This window comes from Trichoplusia ni, chromosome 3 (assembly GCF_003590095.1).
Source record: "Trichoplusia ni isolate ovarian cell line Hi5 chromosome 3, tn1, whole genome shotgun sequence".
Lineage (NCBI taxonomy): Eukaryota > Metazoa > Arthropoda > Insecta > Lepidoptera > Noctuidae > Trichoplusia > Trichoplusia ni.
The window spans coordinates 3,718,950-3,736,010 of NC_039480.1; the positions used below are offsets into that span (position 1 = coordinate 3,718,950).

Consider the following 17,061-nt stretch of genomic DNA (forward strand, 5'->3'; position numbering starts at 1 on the left):
AAACTGCCCGGTGTAACCTGGTCGAAACGACGGGCTAATCAAGGTAAAATTCGCGTTTCTAATCCCCATATTCTATATTAATAGATCAAAACAAGTTATAAGTCGCTCGACTCACCGTCTAAGACCACCCTACGCAGAATAAGGCAATTTTTTGCCCAAGTCCCAAAGCGAGTCCAACACCAAATACCAAGATTATGAATAAAATAAACAATTTTTTCATGGTTTTATTATAAAAATATAAAATGAAAACGGGTAATTGTGAAAGTAACAATATTAATAACAAATTCTTATATTAATATCAAATCAGACTATACACGTGAGTAAACTTATTCAAGCTTAAAGATATAACATTTTAGCATAATAAGAACATTTTCTTTCTGGCTCGGCTCTTCACTGTTAGTGTTGGCCAATAAATCACTTGAAAGTTGCACATAACTTCCAAAATACCCCATTATAAAAATAAAATTGTCAATTATTAAACCATTAAACATTATTTAAATATCATGCATTGATGAATTTTGGGTAGTTATGTATTTTACCCGACCGCAGAAAGATAAAAATATTTTTGTAGCTATCCAAACTGCAAGCGGGCGATGCTGCGGGGATAAATTGTAATATATATTTTGTTTTGTGTTTATCAGTCACCAATTATTTTTAAAGAAATTAACCTAACCAAACAATAACAATACTGATTGCCGCCAAAATGGGTGACGTTTGCAATAAGATGGCGGCGCTTCGTAGAATTGGCGCGCATTCTTTTTCTAGCCATTGGTAAGCCTCGGCGTCTTTTTCACGGAGTAACGGTCCAAGTGTTGATAAAACTCTCGCGTGATAGTCGTTTAAATATTTAATCTGAAACAAGGAAATTTTGAATGTAGGTATAAGCCAGTAGGGTTATCCAAAAAGGGTTACTGAAGCCCCGCTACATATGTGGCAAAGGAAGGAACATGTGTGGGTTTTAGACATAAGTCTTACACTCCCTTCGTCTCAACGCCAAGTGGGAAGAGTCATTCGATGATTTTCCATCCGGAAAAGCATATTTATGCATTTGTATGTGCAAGGTGCAGGCTACATCCCAAAACAGAAAACATCGCGAAGAATCCAGGATTTCAAATGATCAATGCTAAATGAGAAGGACTCTGCTCACCACATTTTCAAATAGGATTGAAATGACCATTTATATTCTCCTAAGCGTTTTGCCAACACAATAATTGGAGTTTCAATACGAGGAGGAACACTCACGGTCAATTCAATGAATTTCCAATTAATGTCTTGGCAACATGCTTAGGGGAATGAGAAAATTGTCAAATTTAATCCAATTGCCATAATCAGCCATTTTAAATAGCAGAATTGGGGCCCTGTAAATAATTGGGATGGGGATTTTAGGAGGGTTAGATTAGATTAGATTAGAATATTCTTTATTGTACACCATGGAATTACAGCAGTGATTCTTAATACATGCAATGTTATGGTACAATGGCGGTCTTATCGCTAAAAGCGTAGGAGTATGTATATTTAAGATATCTTACCTCAAAATCAGTAAGCAAGTTGATATCCAAGCATGCTACCTGATGCGGCGCCAGCGATATCGTGTGGAAACCAACAGCGCCGCGACCGTCAAAGTTGCCAACTAAGTCTTTTGCCTATAACAAAAGTATTATAAAGTTATTGTCAAAGTTCCGTACCCAAAGGATAAGAAGAAAAAATATATTTGAAAAATCTGACATTAAAATAAACATAATATATTGGTTTCATAGGTTTACGCGAATGTTAGACTTTGAAATGAAACTACTCTTACGGGCACGTATCATGGTCACGGACAGTCTGCCCGTGACCATGATACCTGCAAAGGTGTCGAAACGTCGGGAACTAAAATCTAAAATTAAACCGCGATAAAATCCGTAAAAGTAGTTTCAGCTCAATAAACATAAAATACAATATCATCATCATTCCCCTGCCCTTATCCCAATTATTATTTACGATCGGCGCAACACGTCTTCTCCTTCCATACCTTTCTATCTGACGTCATCTCATAAGAAACACTCTTTGCAGCCATATCTAAAAATTCTACCATAACTAATAGCAACATGGACAGAATAAATATAAAATACAATAATGCTTTGATAGTAACTATCGTGAGATTGATTCATTATTAAATGATGTAACGGTTTACTCACGCGTATTCATCGGGGTAGCCCGACTAGTTTCGGACCCAACCGGAGACCTTAATCATGAGCGGGATCGCGAGTCGAACAACGAAACTAGTCGGGCTACCCCGATAAATAATAATAAATAATAATAATAATCATTTATTTCAGACCAGAGTCCATAATTAAAAGAAAGAAATGACATACATTAAATAAAAATAAAATAAGAAACATTAAACTGTTGTCCGAGCATGTGCTCGGATCAGGGCTTTCACAATAGCCGAGTCATGCTTATCTGCAATGACCTTCAGGATACTGTCAGTGCTACCCCGTATTCTACTTACGCTGGAAGCAAGTCTTTTTCGTAAGATGGCATGAAAGCCTTCGACTCCAGCATCGGCAAACATGCCAGATGCACTACAGAAGCGGGGTAGCCCTAACAACATCCTGAACCCATTATTATATTGGACGCGTAGGGCATTGAGCGTTCGCTGCGTATAGCTGAACCACAGGCTGCACGTGTAGAAGGTCTGACAGTGTGCTTTGAACAAAGTAATTTTGACTGCATCACTACATCGTGCAAACCTGCGAGCCAGCATATTGCTTTTGACCGCCAACGCCCTACGCTCCCTCTCAATATCAACTTGATAAATACGCGTGAGTGAACCGTTACATCATTTAATAACAATACCACTTACTCTAATATGATCCGCATCTTTAGTCATCTCGATGGTTTCCACTAGATCTTCGTGACGTATTCCATACTCACCAACTTCGTAGTAGCCAGGTTCTGTAATATTTAAAAATTGTGTTTAGATAGAATATTACCATAAAAAACCTTTTTTAAAAGATTTCGAAAACATTGAACACCGAATTTATTCCACGTTTTTATACAATCACTTTTCTTGTTTGTTTGTCGTTCGGGTTGGATTTTTGCAACTCAATTTTGAGGCACTTCCCGATAAGCTAGCAGGCTGAAATTTTCAGGGAAGCTTCAAAATCGATGACAATTCAATTTACAACTAGAAAGACGCCTGGACTGATTTCGATAAAAAAAATAATGGAGTCACAGTTAAAAACGTGGGTTCTTGGATTTTTTGAAATCTATTTTATTTATTATTATTTTTATTTTATTTATTTATTTATCTTTAAACAAATAGGTAGGTAACTTATTAACTAAGCCCCACAAAACCGTTGCAATGGTTTGACTGTGGGGTCGATGAGTCTCTAGACATAGTTACTATCTTACTTAAATGTACTTATTACTAAATATATATAATAAAAACATAAAAACATTTATTTTAATTATTGATGCAAAAATGCTTAAGAGAATACAAATAGTGTCATTTTAATCCAATTTCCATTCATTCATCGAAACGAACGAAAAACGAAACGAATTTAGACGAATCTTGGGACATACATAGATAGTTTATAACCAGGAATAAGACATAGGATAGAATTCATTCCGAATGTATGTTCCCGTGGGATCATTTTCAATTTTGTAGTGGTCGGGCCCGAGCAAGAACTAGTTGTATATATAAATCATCTTAGCTTGGTGTCCTTACCGTTGCTGTAGATCATTTTGGGGGCGACCCCTGGGTCCTCAGCTACGGGACCACTCAGTATCCAGATGGGTCCCTCGTGGACCTTTAGAAAGTGTCCCACGCCGTGCCCTGTCCCGTGTCCGTAGTTGAGACCCACGTCCCAAAGACTCTTGCGGGCTAATACTTCTATTACGTTTCCCTGCATATTGAGATAGTAATTTAATTATTTTGATTGCACGGTTAGCCGATTGGTTGAGGTCACCACGCCAAACCCACTGAGCGCGACGTGTTAGTTCGATCTCGTAGGACAAGCGTTTATGTGATCCACGAATGCTTGTCCTGAGTCTGGGTGCCTTGTGCATGTGACTTGAATGTTTGTGAAACACCTCGCGATATAAAGATTAAATTAATTAGTGGGGGAGTCCTTGATATCAATGTATAATTATGTTGTGAAGTTTGTTGCGCCGTTTCTTCTTCACAGCCAGAGGTAGGAATCGGTGAAGAGTGGCCGATTCGGGGAGCTGTCTAATACTGTCTATTTTACGAATACTTTGACATTCAAAAAGTGCTACTTTATAGCCTAACTTGAATAAATGGATTTAATTATTTTTGTATTCCAGAGGCAAAAGGAGACAGGGACTAATGAGACTTTAAAAGTCATGTAATTTTTTTTACTAAATGGTGAACGTTACTGGTTACTAAACGTGGGTTCTAAATATTGAAATCTAACTCGCAGTGGTCTAGCGTCGTGATCAATGCTATAACTTTCATTATACGGGAAGGGGTCTGCGCCCCTGGTTTGATCAACTGTCAGACAGCTTGTTCTACTCACAAATATCCCTCTAGGGAGCACAGTAGTAGCTAAATTGATCTGTCCTTTAAGAACTCGAGTGAACGCAAGTCTCTGCTCTGGCGTCGGCGATGCGCTCATATGACGAGTTCTTGTGATATCCGTAGTACCTTCACTGTAAAAGAGAAAATATATTTGCATATGGGGTCTTCCAGTCTAACCGGATTCAGCTAAGTACCAGTGTTTTACAAGGAGCGACTGCCTATCTGACCTCCTCAACCCAGTAACCTGGGCAACACGATACTGATTAGTTATAGTTTATAGTTAACAATCCTAATTACATTATAAACGCGAAAGTTTGTATATAATTATGGACATTTGTTCCTCTTTTACGCAAAAACTACTGAACGGATTAAGACGAAACTTGGTACAGAGATAGTTTATAACCAGGATTAATATATAGGATAGTTTTTATCCCGATGTTATGTTCCCGAGGCATCATTTTCGACTTATAGCGAGCCGGCCCTTTGGCAACAGCTAGTCTTATCTTCTTTTTCTTCTTCTTCTTTTTATATATAAAAATGAATTGCTGTTCGTTAGTCTCGCTAAAACTCGAGAATGGCTGAACCAATTTGGCTAATTTTAGTCTTGAAATATTCGTACCAGTCCAGGGATGGTTTAAACGCTGAGAAATATGGAAAAATTGAGGCCAAGAAAAAAAAAATGTTACGCGGGTGAAACCGCGGGAAACAGCTAGTTATTTATATAAACTTACTAATATTGCCCTCCGGAGTCCACCAGCAACATATCCTGAGGTTTGATGACTCTCTGAGGTCCCTCCCGCATTGGTTTATAGTGTATTATAGCTCCGTTCTCCCCAGCGCCAGCGATAGTAGCAAAGGATGGGCCCATACTGTTCTCTTCTAGCCTAAAAGTTAAAACAATAGAAGGAATGTACTTCAATTGGTTTACGCGAATGTAAGACATTGAAATGAAACTACTTTTACGGATTTAACGCGGTTTAATTTTAGATTTTAGTTCCCGACGTTTCGACACCGTGCCCGTGACCATGATACCTGCAAAGGTGGGGAAAACCAATTTTTTTTTTGCCACGATAGAGAGATTTTATAACTATTCAATACATTTGAGTGATTCGTTAAATTTTAGCGCTCGGAGTGAGGTTTTAGGTATAAATAGTAGTATTATAAGTAAGGAATATACACGGTGATTTTTTAGTCGTCTTACAAAAGCAGCCCAGTTCATGTATCCGACGTAAAATACCCCTAGACGCGATTATTATTTTTTTATCATCAACTAAGATAATAAGTACGAAGAAAATTAAACAAGAGAAATCTGAAATATACTCTTAAAAATGATAAAAACGCCGCCGCCCGCGCCCCTCACCATTGTTACAAGGCTCGGACCGCGCTCGCAACAGAGCTGTGTTTCTAAAAAACTACGAATTGCATCATAATATTGAATAAAAATTGCATTTAAAAAAATTTCAAATCTCATAAATACCTATTTTTTTATCATGACCGTGTTCTAGTCATTGGATACATGAACTGGGCTGCTTTTGTAAGACGACTAAAAAATCACCGTGTATATGTCATGCCCAGTTATGTTCAATTAACGCTATTTGCAAGCAATTAATACCTTACCTTCGGAAATATTCCAATTTATCTGAGAATTCAACTTCAGTGACGTTGACATTGTTTGCGACTTGTTTCTCCACCCAGTGCAGACCGCGGACTAGAGCTACGCCGTCCTTGATGTGAGCCAAGCGGAAACCCTGGTGAAAATATGTGGGTGCAAATTAGAACTAAAATAATAATAATATACGATTTGGAAAGGGTCAAAATCAGTGCCGTATTATGTCACTTTAGGCCAGTGCCTAGGGGCCCACTATGACCAGGGGCCCACCACTATGACTAGGGGCCCAGCACTCACGATGAAATAAAAAAAAAATGTAACCACGGTAGAAGCCCACATTATTGACACAATGCATCTAAAAAAAAGCTCGATAATTTTTTTCACTGAATGAAAATAACTTGAACCAAGGGGGCCCCCACTCCTTTGTGCCTCGGGGCCCCTGGGCCCCTAGATCCGGCCCTGGTCAAAATATACAGGGTGTCCTAAAACTCAACGATAATCTGAGACCGGATGAAAGGCCAAGTGATAACAGATCAGCGAAAAATATAAAAAAACCATATCACTCAGTTCAGCGATAAGAGACATTTAAAAAGTTGAAATTCGACATCCCTCGTCGCATTTTTAAGTCCTGTGATCACCAATGTGACAATTTCGCTGTGAGTATTTCAATTCCGGGATCTTCATTAACGATTTTATTATTCGAAACTATAAATTAATGCAATGAAAAAAATTTTTTTTTTTTTTCAAAAAATAGAAACAGATTTTTTTTCCCTGATCTGTTATCACTTGGCCTTTCATCCGGTCTCAGATTATCGTTGAGTTTTGGGACACCCTGAAGGCTGTATACATATCTTAATCCCTGTCAAACGGTGGCAACTGTGATGGGGTATCTACCAAGACGGTGTAGTTATTATTAACCCATTAAAGTAGTGTAATGTTATTTATCGCATTACTACAAGTACATATTTAGCTTTACCTGTAACTCAACTTCATTTTTGACGCATTTCTTCAACGCGACGGGAGAAACAGCTGTCGTATAAATAGTAGCTGTACCAGCCTCCTAAAAACACAAGAGAACTTTCTTTTAAACTAATCCCAAAAAAAGGAATTTAATCCTTGTGTCGCGGGGCTTCACAAACATTCAAGTCACATGCACAAAGACACCCATACTCGGGACAAGCATTCGTGGATCACACATGTAATGAATATGCTTGTCCTACGCGGGGATCTTGTCAACACGATATACAACAACACGAGCATATTGAGTTTGAAAACTACTGAACGGATTTAGACGAAACTTGGTACACACATAGTTTATAACCAGGATTCAACATCAAAACCAAAATCAAAAGTTTTTATTTCTAATAGGCCGTTTTCCAGGCACTTTTAAAACGTTACAACGTTACTCTAGTTCTAATCTCTTTTATGGAAAAGAACCGGTAAGAAACTTTATAAGTTAACCTGTTAACACATAGTTATAAATAAATGCGGACAACATCACATACATTGTTCTGAATCCAAAGTAAGTTGCTAAAGCACTTGTGTTATGGAATCCAGATACAAAGAAGGTACCACAAACACCCAGACCCGAGACAATGTAGAAATGTGAATTTTTACATTGACTCGCCCGGGGATCGAACCCGGGACCTCAGAGCTAGCGACACCTTGAATACGGTGCGTACGCCACTCGACCACGGAGGTCGTCAATATAGTTGGAGTTATAGATTGTTTTTAATTCGATTTTACGTTCCCGTGGGATCATTTTCAGATTTGCAGCGAACGGGCACGCGGGCAACAGTTAGTTATGGATTGAGTTATATCTTACCTCAATAGCTAATAATACAGCATGGCTCGCTTCACTGGAAACCCAAATTTTTCCATTTGCACCCAGCTGAACCTGTCAAAAGAAGTATAATTGCCGATTGAAGTTTTTATACATTCACGGTTTTAAAATAGTTTCGTTTTTGTAATATGGAAAAACACTGGATTTTATTTTGGATTTCGGACTTTCTTTTTTGGAACAAAGGAACTTCTCTGTAAAGTCTGTCCTAATAATTTCGTCATCGAAAATTAATACTTACATATAAAGTTTTTTCTATTATTTTGTAATAGTTTTCTAACAGAAAACATTCATCGCATCTTACCGGAAATTCTTATTGATACCAAAAAAGGCACGTTAAATTGTGGGTTCCGGCTGTTATTGCTACATTTTTGACAGACGTTACAGGTAGTCAGAACCTAGAATGTCTGACAACAAGTCTAACTAAGGGGTATCGTGTTGCCCAGGTAACTGGGTTGAGGAGGTCAGATAGGCAGTCGCTCCTTGTAAAACACTGGTACATAGCTGAATCCGGTTAGACTGGAAGCCGACCCCAACATAGTTGGAAATGATCATAGATAATGATTTTTGACTAATTAATGGATTGATAGTGGTTTACTTACTGAGAGAGTTCTTAAATAGTCGAATATTTCCGTATAAGGCTTAGTTTCGACCACTGTGTTTTCTGAAGCCAGATGAGCGATGACTTGACTTGAAAGTACTCCATCACTCCAGAACAGGACCACGTTTTGCAAAGCATTCTGTAAATAGAAAACCTCAGTAAGGAATTTATATCGCGGGGGTTTCACAAACATTCAAGTCACATGCACAAGACAACCAGACTCAGGACAAGCATTCGTGGATCACACAAATGCTCGCCTACGCGTAGATCGAACACAGCGTCTCGTTGTCCACAGTACATACATTACCAAACGCACATTAATATTAATAAAATAAATAAATCATCAGGCAATAAGAGCAAGAGACATTCCTGTTAACAAAAATAAAATATCTTTACATACAGATATTAAATCGACTGCGAAAAGTTCTAGAATAAAATCTAAATTAACAAAAAAATCACATTAGAAATGTATTGCCCGTTACTTATTCAAGTCAATTTTACCACCTGTCAAAAAGTTCTTCTTAAAACGTATAGAGTATAAAAAGAAAACTCACCGTTGTAGGGTTCGTCCTGATTAGTAGATACGAAAAGAAAAGCGGGTTATACAGAATATCTGATCCTCTCAAATTCAAAGTATCTGAAAACATGCAAATTTTAATTATTCTTCTTATCGTATGGTTGATGGTGTCAGAGTTGAAACCGCCCGTAGACCTCTGACGTGACGCAACACACCCTTGAACAATACTCAGGTGTGTCTTCCTTTTTTACCAATACTTTGACAATTCGCTTGCAAAACACAATGAATAAATGCGCACAACATCACATACATTGTTCTGAACCCAAAGTAAGTTGCTAAAGCACTTGTGTTATGGAATTCAGATACAACGAAGTTACCACAAACACCCAGACCCGAGACAATGTAGAAATGTGAATTTCTACATCGACCCGAAACCTGGGACCTCAGAGCTCCTTGAAACCGGTGCGTCACTCGACCACGGAGGTCGTCAAAGCACAAGCATTCGGTTCTATTTAAATGGATATTAAAGAATAAATGTTTTCAGTGTATTTGTTTTCTCTGCATATAAATTCAAATTGTTAATATTAAGATAGTGTTAAGACGTAAATATTGCTGAAGCGGGCGAAGACACTCGCTCCTGTGAAGCAGGCTTTAAGCCTAACACAGGTTTCAAGATTACATTTATGCTGATCTATATTTTTACGTCAATAAGAGCTTTGAATTTTTATTTTTTAAAGTGATCCCTGCTATCAAAAATAATCTAAAAGCGGTCCATTATCACAGAAAGCTCGGGGAATCCTGATCTAAACATATGGAGTATAGGAAAACTAGATAAACTCACATGCAACATCATCTAGTGCAGTCAGTAACAAGGCTGACACCCCATTACTGTTCATTTGTTCAACGAGCTCTGCAATCTTTGAAGACGCGGTTTGTCCTGGAAACAGTGAAGATTTATACAGGGTGGAAGGAACAACCATGCCGGGGGGCGAAATGTGTGTGTGTAAAAAACGTCGGCCTCCACACAACACGAGAAAGTGACCCACACTAATGAAGGATTGCAACGCATTGCTATACACCGACATAAAAACGCGGATGACGTAGCACGGCGGTTCAGGTTTAGTCAGTAAGAGTCTGACACTACCCGTTCTCTCCCTAAGGGAATTGGATGTCCAAGAAGATCTTACAAAAAAAAATGATGGAAGTGAACATCGTTAGTTAAACATATTAAAAATATACAGGACGAAATTTCGGATGTCGTATTTTCAAAATGGCGCCTGTCTTTCGGATGAGAAGTCATCAAATGACATATCAAGCTTTGGGGTGAGCGGAAGGGAGTGTCAGACTTCTACTGACTAAAACCCACCCATGTTCCTTCCTTTGCCCTTCGTGTACCGGGGCCACGGTTACCCTGTCGGACAATCCCGCTGCAATCACCCGTAGTGTAGTAGCTAATCGTAAAATAAATAGGCTTTTTATAGGTACGGAACCCTACTTCCACGAGGTATATATTACCTGTATATTGGACGGGAAGAGGCAGCAGAGGGTTTGTAAGCCTCGAAGGAGGTCCATCATTCAGGCTCCTACGAGCTTCATCCACTAAGTTGTCATAAATAGCTACAAGTTTCACATTTGCCGCTAAAAGCGCCGACTGCAAAGATTTTAATACTTTTAGTTTTGTTATAATGATGGAGTATTTAATACACTTATAAAAATTGGTAATCTATACTAATATTATAAATCTGAAGAGTTTGTTTGTTTGGAAGCGCTAATCTCAAGAACTACTGGTTCGAATTGAAAAATTGTTGTTTTGTGTTGAATAGACCATTTATCAAGAAACGCTATATAACGTCTCGCTGTGACTAATAAAAGCGAAGATACAATGGAAAATGTGGAAAAAACGAGGAAAATTATTCATCTTTAAGAGCTTCCGTTGCGTGCCCACACGGTTCAAGATCTTCTAACCACGTGGACAAAGTCACGGGCAACAGCTGGTAAGAATATAAAGTCTTATAACAAACTTCGAATTTTATTAAGTATAGTATTGATAGACAACAAAAATGTACAATCGACTTCAAATATGAAACTACTAAGCCAAACTTGATGCAACTTTTAAGGGAACAAATGACAGCCTTTTCACGTCAAATGAAAACAGAATCAACAAAAACAGTTCATCCAGTCCGAAGATAAAAAATAAACATTAAGATCCCTCGCCTTTTTGAAGTCGGTAGAAAATGTTTTTTTTTTTGGGATTTATCATCTTTCTTTTATTCTAATTTAATCCATTGAAAAGTAGAATTACATATAAATATATATATATATCCTGGGACAACTCACACACGGTCATCTGATCCCAAGCTAAGCAGAGCTTGTGTTATGGCAACCAGACAACTGATAAACTTACTTATATATTTCTAAACACATACATATTTTAGATAAATAACACCCAGACACCAGAACAAATGATCATGCTCATCACACAACATATCTCCTGGGCGGGAATGAAACCCACGACCTCCGGTATAGCAGTCAGGGTCACTAACCACTAGACCAACTGGCCCGTCAAATGCCAAAGGAGAAAATTTGTGGAAAATTAATTTTCTACAAGGCAGCATAATTTTTTACTTTTTTCGGCGACAATTTTTTTTAATAACCCCATTCAAATTTAATTTCAACCCATTGTCTCAAGACAGTGGATTTTCTCGAAGACTAGATCTCATAAATTTAGCTGCTTAAAAGATATTGACTTTTATGAATGCGAGTCGTAACTTTTCAATGGACTAACGATTTTATTAACCAAAAAGAATACACCCAAATCTTTTTTGACACACTTTTGACGTTTTCGATATTTTTTTGGTTTTTATTTAAAGCACTAAATACTAGATACAAATTGCTAACCTCCAATGTCTGCCAGGCGCTTCTGCTGTAAGTGGTGGGATCGACAGCCACTACTGTGTTGGCGGCCATATTGTTAGCCAACCACGCTTGGATACTGAGATCTACACCTGTAAATATTTCACATATTATATGAACTAAGATTGATGATGATGAAAACTCACGTTTTTAAATGTCACGCATTGAAATTTTATCAAAATCGGTCCAGCCGTTTTTATTATTGTGAATTATGTCATCGGGTTTAAAGCTACCTTGAAAATTGCAGCCTGCTAGCTTATCGGGAAGTGCCTGAATATTGAGTTGCAAAAATCCATCCGGAACGACAAACAAACAAGAAAGGTGAGTGTATAAAAACGTGGGAAAATGTTGTTATTTCTATTTTTATAATAGGGATGATGACAATTTTGTTTTCAGTGTTCGTCGTGTAGTTTAATGCACTATAGTGACGTATATTTTATCTTGCAAACATACATTGATCAAATTACAATGAAAGAAACAATTTCGTAAAGTTTATCGCATTTATATAAGTAGGAGTGCGAATCTGGGTTCTGTATATTTGAAATTAGACGTTAAAAACACCTACTCAGAGTCCTCATTTGAATAAATGATTTTTAATTTTGAAAATGATCAAACCTTGCTTCATAAGTTCCCATTGTGTCGCATCAACTTCAACGTCGAATTGTGTCCAGTAACGCGCGTCGGTCCACACGAGCGCTCGACCACGGGTGACCACCGCCGTGCCCGACGACCCACGGAGGCCCGACAGCCACTCCCGACGCGCGTCGGCCTCGGATATGTAAGCTGACTGGGGAAAAGTAGAATTTTTTATCTATACATGTCAGTATAGATTTAGGTTAGGTTTTTTGCTAAATTTGAGAAGCCTTCACATTATACGCAAAAAATTCTTATTATTGCCGTTCACGGGAGTTACCCAGACTATAAAAAAAATAAAAACCCCTGAATGTAACACCTTTCGACCCCACAATTTTTAAAAGGTTTTTTCTCAAAGATGTCTAAAAACGCGCCTTTTACAGAAAACGAACTATCTACAGTGAAATCACGTAATCCGAAACATAACTCGTCAAACTAACATATATCATTATTAAATGATGCTGTTTACTCTCGCAGGATTGCCCGACTAGTTTCGGACCCAACCGGCGTCCTTAATCATACCTATGCAGACGGTTACATTAGTGGAGTCGACCTGGTTCGACTCGCGACCTCACCGCGTCCGTAGAAATAATGAATCAGTCTCACAATAGTTACTATAAATACTTAAATAAAATATTTTTTATCGTCGGGGTTAAAAAAGGATATTATCGCACTTACATTATGAGCATCAGCTGTTGGTACGATGTAAGCGTCGACCCTCGCTCCGTCCATCACCGCTCGCAGAGCAGTGAGGCGCGCGGCCGCTGTCTCACGGCTTAAGGTGCTAGCTGATAATATCGCCACTAAAAACATAGCAACACTGATATACTAACTTATAGTGGTTTCTTAGGTTTACGCGAATGTTAGACATTGAAATGAAACTACTTTTACGGATTTTATCGCGGTTTAATTTTAGATTTTAGTTCCCGACGTCGGGAACGTCGGAAACGTCGGGAACTAAAATCTAAAATTAAACCGCGAAAAATCCGTAAAAGTAGTTTCATTTCAATACTAACTTATTTAAAACTACTCCTGCACTAAGGAGTTTGATACTTGCATCGCGGGGTGTTCACAAACATTCAAGTCACATGCACAAGACACCCAGACTCAGGACAAGCATTCGTGGATCACACAAATGCTTGTCCTACGCGGGGACAGATCCAACAACACGTCACGCGTTCTGGGTATGGCAGGGTGACCTCAATCGCAAAAAAATACTGCTTGCCGGGGTTTGAACTTACAACCTGACGTAGTAGTCCAACGGTCCTATCCCTAGGCTATTATTGATAGTAGAAGTTACCTACCTAAGCTCTCACTCGCCGGTCATTCTATTGGAATTCTGGTATTTACAATGGCCGATGAATGAATGGAAATATTATTAAATCGGCACTTGTATAATTCTAAGTGTTTTTCCAACACAATAATTGGATATTCAGTACGGAGCGGAACGCTCATGATGGATACAGTGAATTTCCAATAAAATTATTAGGTATGTTGGCAAAGAGCTTAAGAGAATAGGGATACTTTCAAATTTAATCCAATTACCAATCCATAGGCCATGGGTCAATTATTCTTTAAGTGAAATATTATTCGACAAAATTACTGTTGGCTAAGCACACGTAGTTTTTCTAATTAATGGTTTAAAGATTTTGTTACCAAAAGATTCACCGAAAAATCGACTGTTGCTAAACTTTTTCAATTTTGGCTTTTCTGTCACTTGGCTATTGCCATTGAATTAAGTGAAATTTTAAAAGTTAACTTACCATAGATAGGCGTATCGGGTTCCGCAGAATTGTAATATGGTATGCTACCATAAACTATTGTTAATGGTAATCTGAAAATATAGTATTTGTTTTACACGTGATCATCATCATTTATTTTCCCATCTATCTTGGGGTCGGCTTCCAGTGTAACTAAAGTGAAAGTCTGGCAATAAGTCTGACTTCGGGGTATCATGTTGCCCAGGTTGAGGAGGTCAAATAGGCAGTCGCTCCTTGTAAAACACTGGTAGTTAGCTGAAACCGGTTGCACTGGAAGCCGACCACAACATAGTTGGGTTGGGAAAAGGCTAGGATGATGTCCCTATGAAACTTGGGAGAAGAGACGTTAGAAAATAAATAATTTTCCATCTATAAACGACTTCCAAGCCGCGAAAAAAGTATCTATTTTATAAACAAAATAAAAAACTTACAATAAACAAAACGAAATTATCCACCCACCGCCCGCCATTTTGACTCCTTGCCTACTATCAAATAGACTCAATATCAAATAGTTTTATCTACAATAGTGATAATGTTTGATAAGATTATAGGTGCAATAATATTAATATGGTTATAACGTACATTGATACACTAATCCTAATTATATGTAGATAATTTTGAAGGGCGCTAATAACTTTAATCTGATAATTTCACGAGCATATTTTGACGCTAATCTTGTTCCCACGTTTTTATACACTCACTTTCTTGTTTGTTTGTCGTTCCGGCTGGTTTTTTCTAACTCAATTTTGAGGCACTTCTTGATAAGCTAGCAGGCTGAAATTTTCAGGGTAGCTTCAAACCCGATGACAATGCAATTTAAAACGATAAAAATGGCTGTACCGATTTTGATAAAATTTGAATTGAGTGACTTTTAAAAACGAGGGTTTTTAGATTTTTTAAATCTGTTATTTTTTTTAATTTATCACACTAATTTTGTAAATACGACTGCAAGGATAGTAATGTGTGCCCTGCCGGGGCAAAAGGCTTGTCCGAAAGGGTTATCGCGGCCCCGGTACACGAAGGGCAAAGGAAGGAACATGGGTGGGGTTTAGTCAGTAGAAGTCTGACACTCCCGCTCAACCCAAAGCGGAAGGAGTCATTTGATGATGTCCCATCTGAAAAATAAGGGATAGTAAATTCAAATTCAAATTGTTTATTGCTGTATGTGTAGATAGTAGAGTGGTAGCAGTCAGCAGAACAGAAAATCCGTTAGTCGCGGATTTGATCCACGCCTATTCCGGTTATATGTATAGATTTGTATGCAAGAGGTGCAGGTTCGCTTCTAAAGCAGGCAATGTTTCAGTGGGACTTCTTCAAAGGTATATACACTTTCTTAATAGGGATGATGACTGGGTATAAAAAAGAAAAAATCTCATGCGTCCCTCAGTTAGATAATTGAAAAGTATGAGACACGTATTTTTTCCTTTTTCAGAATAAACTAGAATTGACAAAGATTTACTGCTTTAAAGTTTAGGAGAGGGGGATTGTGACGTAACGATAGAGTAAAATATATACTCAATCGTGACGTCACGCGTAAGTTTCATTCACTGTAATTTGGTCAAATTATGTTTGCGGGACAAACTAAAAAATACGTATCCATTATTATACAAAAAACTAAAAGACGGACAAAAAATTATCATCATCCCTATTGTTCTGAGAGGCAACTCATAAAACCAAATATTAGAATCTGAAATCGGCCGCAGTGAGCTAGCGTGGTGATCAATGCTTAACCCTTCCCTATATGGATAGAGGCCTGTGCCCAGCAGTGGGACGTATAAAGGCTGGTATTATTTGCTATTAATTTATAATATCTTGTAAACCATATTTTTTATCAATGAATCTTATAAAACAAGGTCATTACATGATAGAAAATAAAAAAAGCAATCAATTTGATATTCATTTAATTTCCAAAACAAAACAATAAAAAAATATTAATTATAATAAAAGCAATACAAAAAACTATTGACACAGACTTTTTTTTTAACATTAATATCATAGCGGGCGTTATCCATTCACTTAGCCCACATAACTTTGCCCAGAACTGGGAAATCACTAACACATATTGGCATTGACAATCTGTTATAAATACTTTACACAGACAAAATGGCCGCGAATTGCCAAAAGACGCGGTCGCCATATTGGACTCATGACATTTTTGACAGTACATTTCTATAGCAAGAATTCTTTACAATTCCGTAGAAAAAGGTTTAGAACCGAATCCTATTCAATAATAGGATTCCGTCCTATTATTGAATAATAGGACGGAATTGAATTGAATAAGACGACTTAATATTATTAAATGTCCATCTTTCTGTCTGTCCATCCGTTCGTCACCAGTCTGTATCTCATGAACTATTATAGTTAGGCAGTTGAAATTTTCACGAATGTTGTATTTCTGGTGCCGTTATTAGAAAGGGTAAATGGATGACAAATAAATTTGAGAGCGTGACAAGGATTCTGTTCAGCAAATTACGGCGTTTTTATAGTTGTCCCAGAAATCTCAGTTTTTATGGAATTAAACAAATTATGGGTTTATTAAAAATACATGCTGTCCGATTGTCGGACCAACCGAATATGGACACAAAATTTCATGAGAATCGGTTGAGCCGTTTCGTAGGAGTAACTATAATTAAGTACACAGCGACACGAGAATTTTATTATAA

The 17,061-nt window shown here is 37.8% G+C and overlaps 1 protein-coding gene across 1 annotated transcript; it reads right to left on the minus strand.

Moving 5' to 3' along the window:
• Positions 1-384: 384 nt before the first annotated feature.
• LOC113508934 (xaa-Pro aminopeptidase ApepP-like) lies at positions 385-14,913 on the minus strand. The gene is made up of 18 exons (XM_026892127.1): positions 14,830-14,913; positions 14,402-14,472; positions 13,317-13,441; positions 12,621-12,792; positions 11,991-12,097; positions 10,608-10,743; positions 9,934-10,029; positions 9,130-9,212; positions 8,577-8,714; positions 7,960-8,031; positions 7,111-7,194; positions 6,143-6,273; positions 5,257-5,409; positions 4,524-4,656; positions 3,713-3,890; positions 2,846-2,937; positions 1,530-1,643; positions 385-852 (listed from the first exon to the last, which is right to left on the minus strand). Exons 1-18 carry the CDS (start codon positions 14,865-14,867, stop codon positions 664-666), a joined length of 2,112 nt encoding a protein of 703 aa, XP_026747928.1. The 5' UTR covers positions 14,868-14,913; the 3' UTR covers positions 385-663.
• Between the last annotated feature and the right edge of the window lie 2,148 nt (positions 14,914-17,061).

Excerpts from the sequence above, each read along its gene's own strand:
- LOC113508934 (XM_026892127.1), bottom strand. The coding sequence starts at position 14,867 with ATGGCGGGCGGTGGGTGGATAATTTCGTTTTGTTTATT. Across the intron at positions 12,098-12,620 it reads ATGGGAACTTATGAAGCAAG|GTGTAGATCTCAGTATCCAA; the intron begins GTTTGATCATTT and ends AAATATTTACAG. Across the intron at positions 10,744-11,990 it reads GCGCCTGGCAGACATTGGAG|TCGGCGCTTTTAGCGGCAAA; the intron begins GTTAGCAATTTG and ends AAATCTTTGCAG.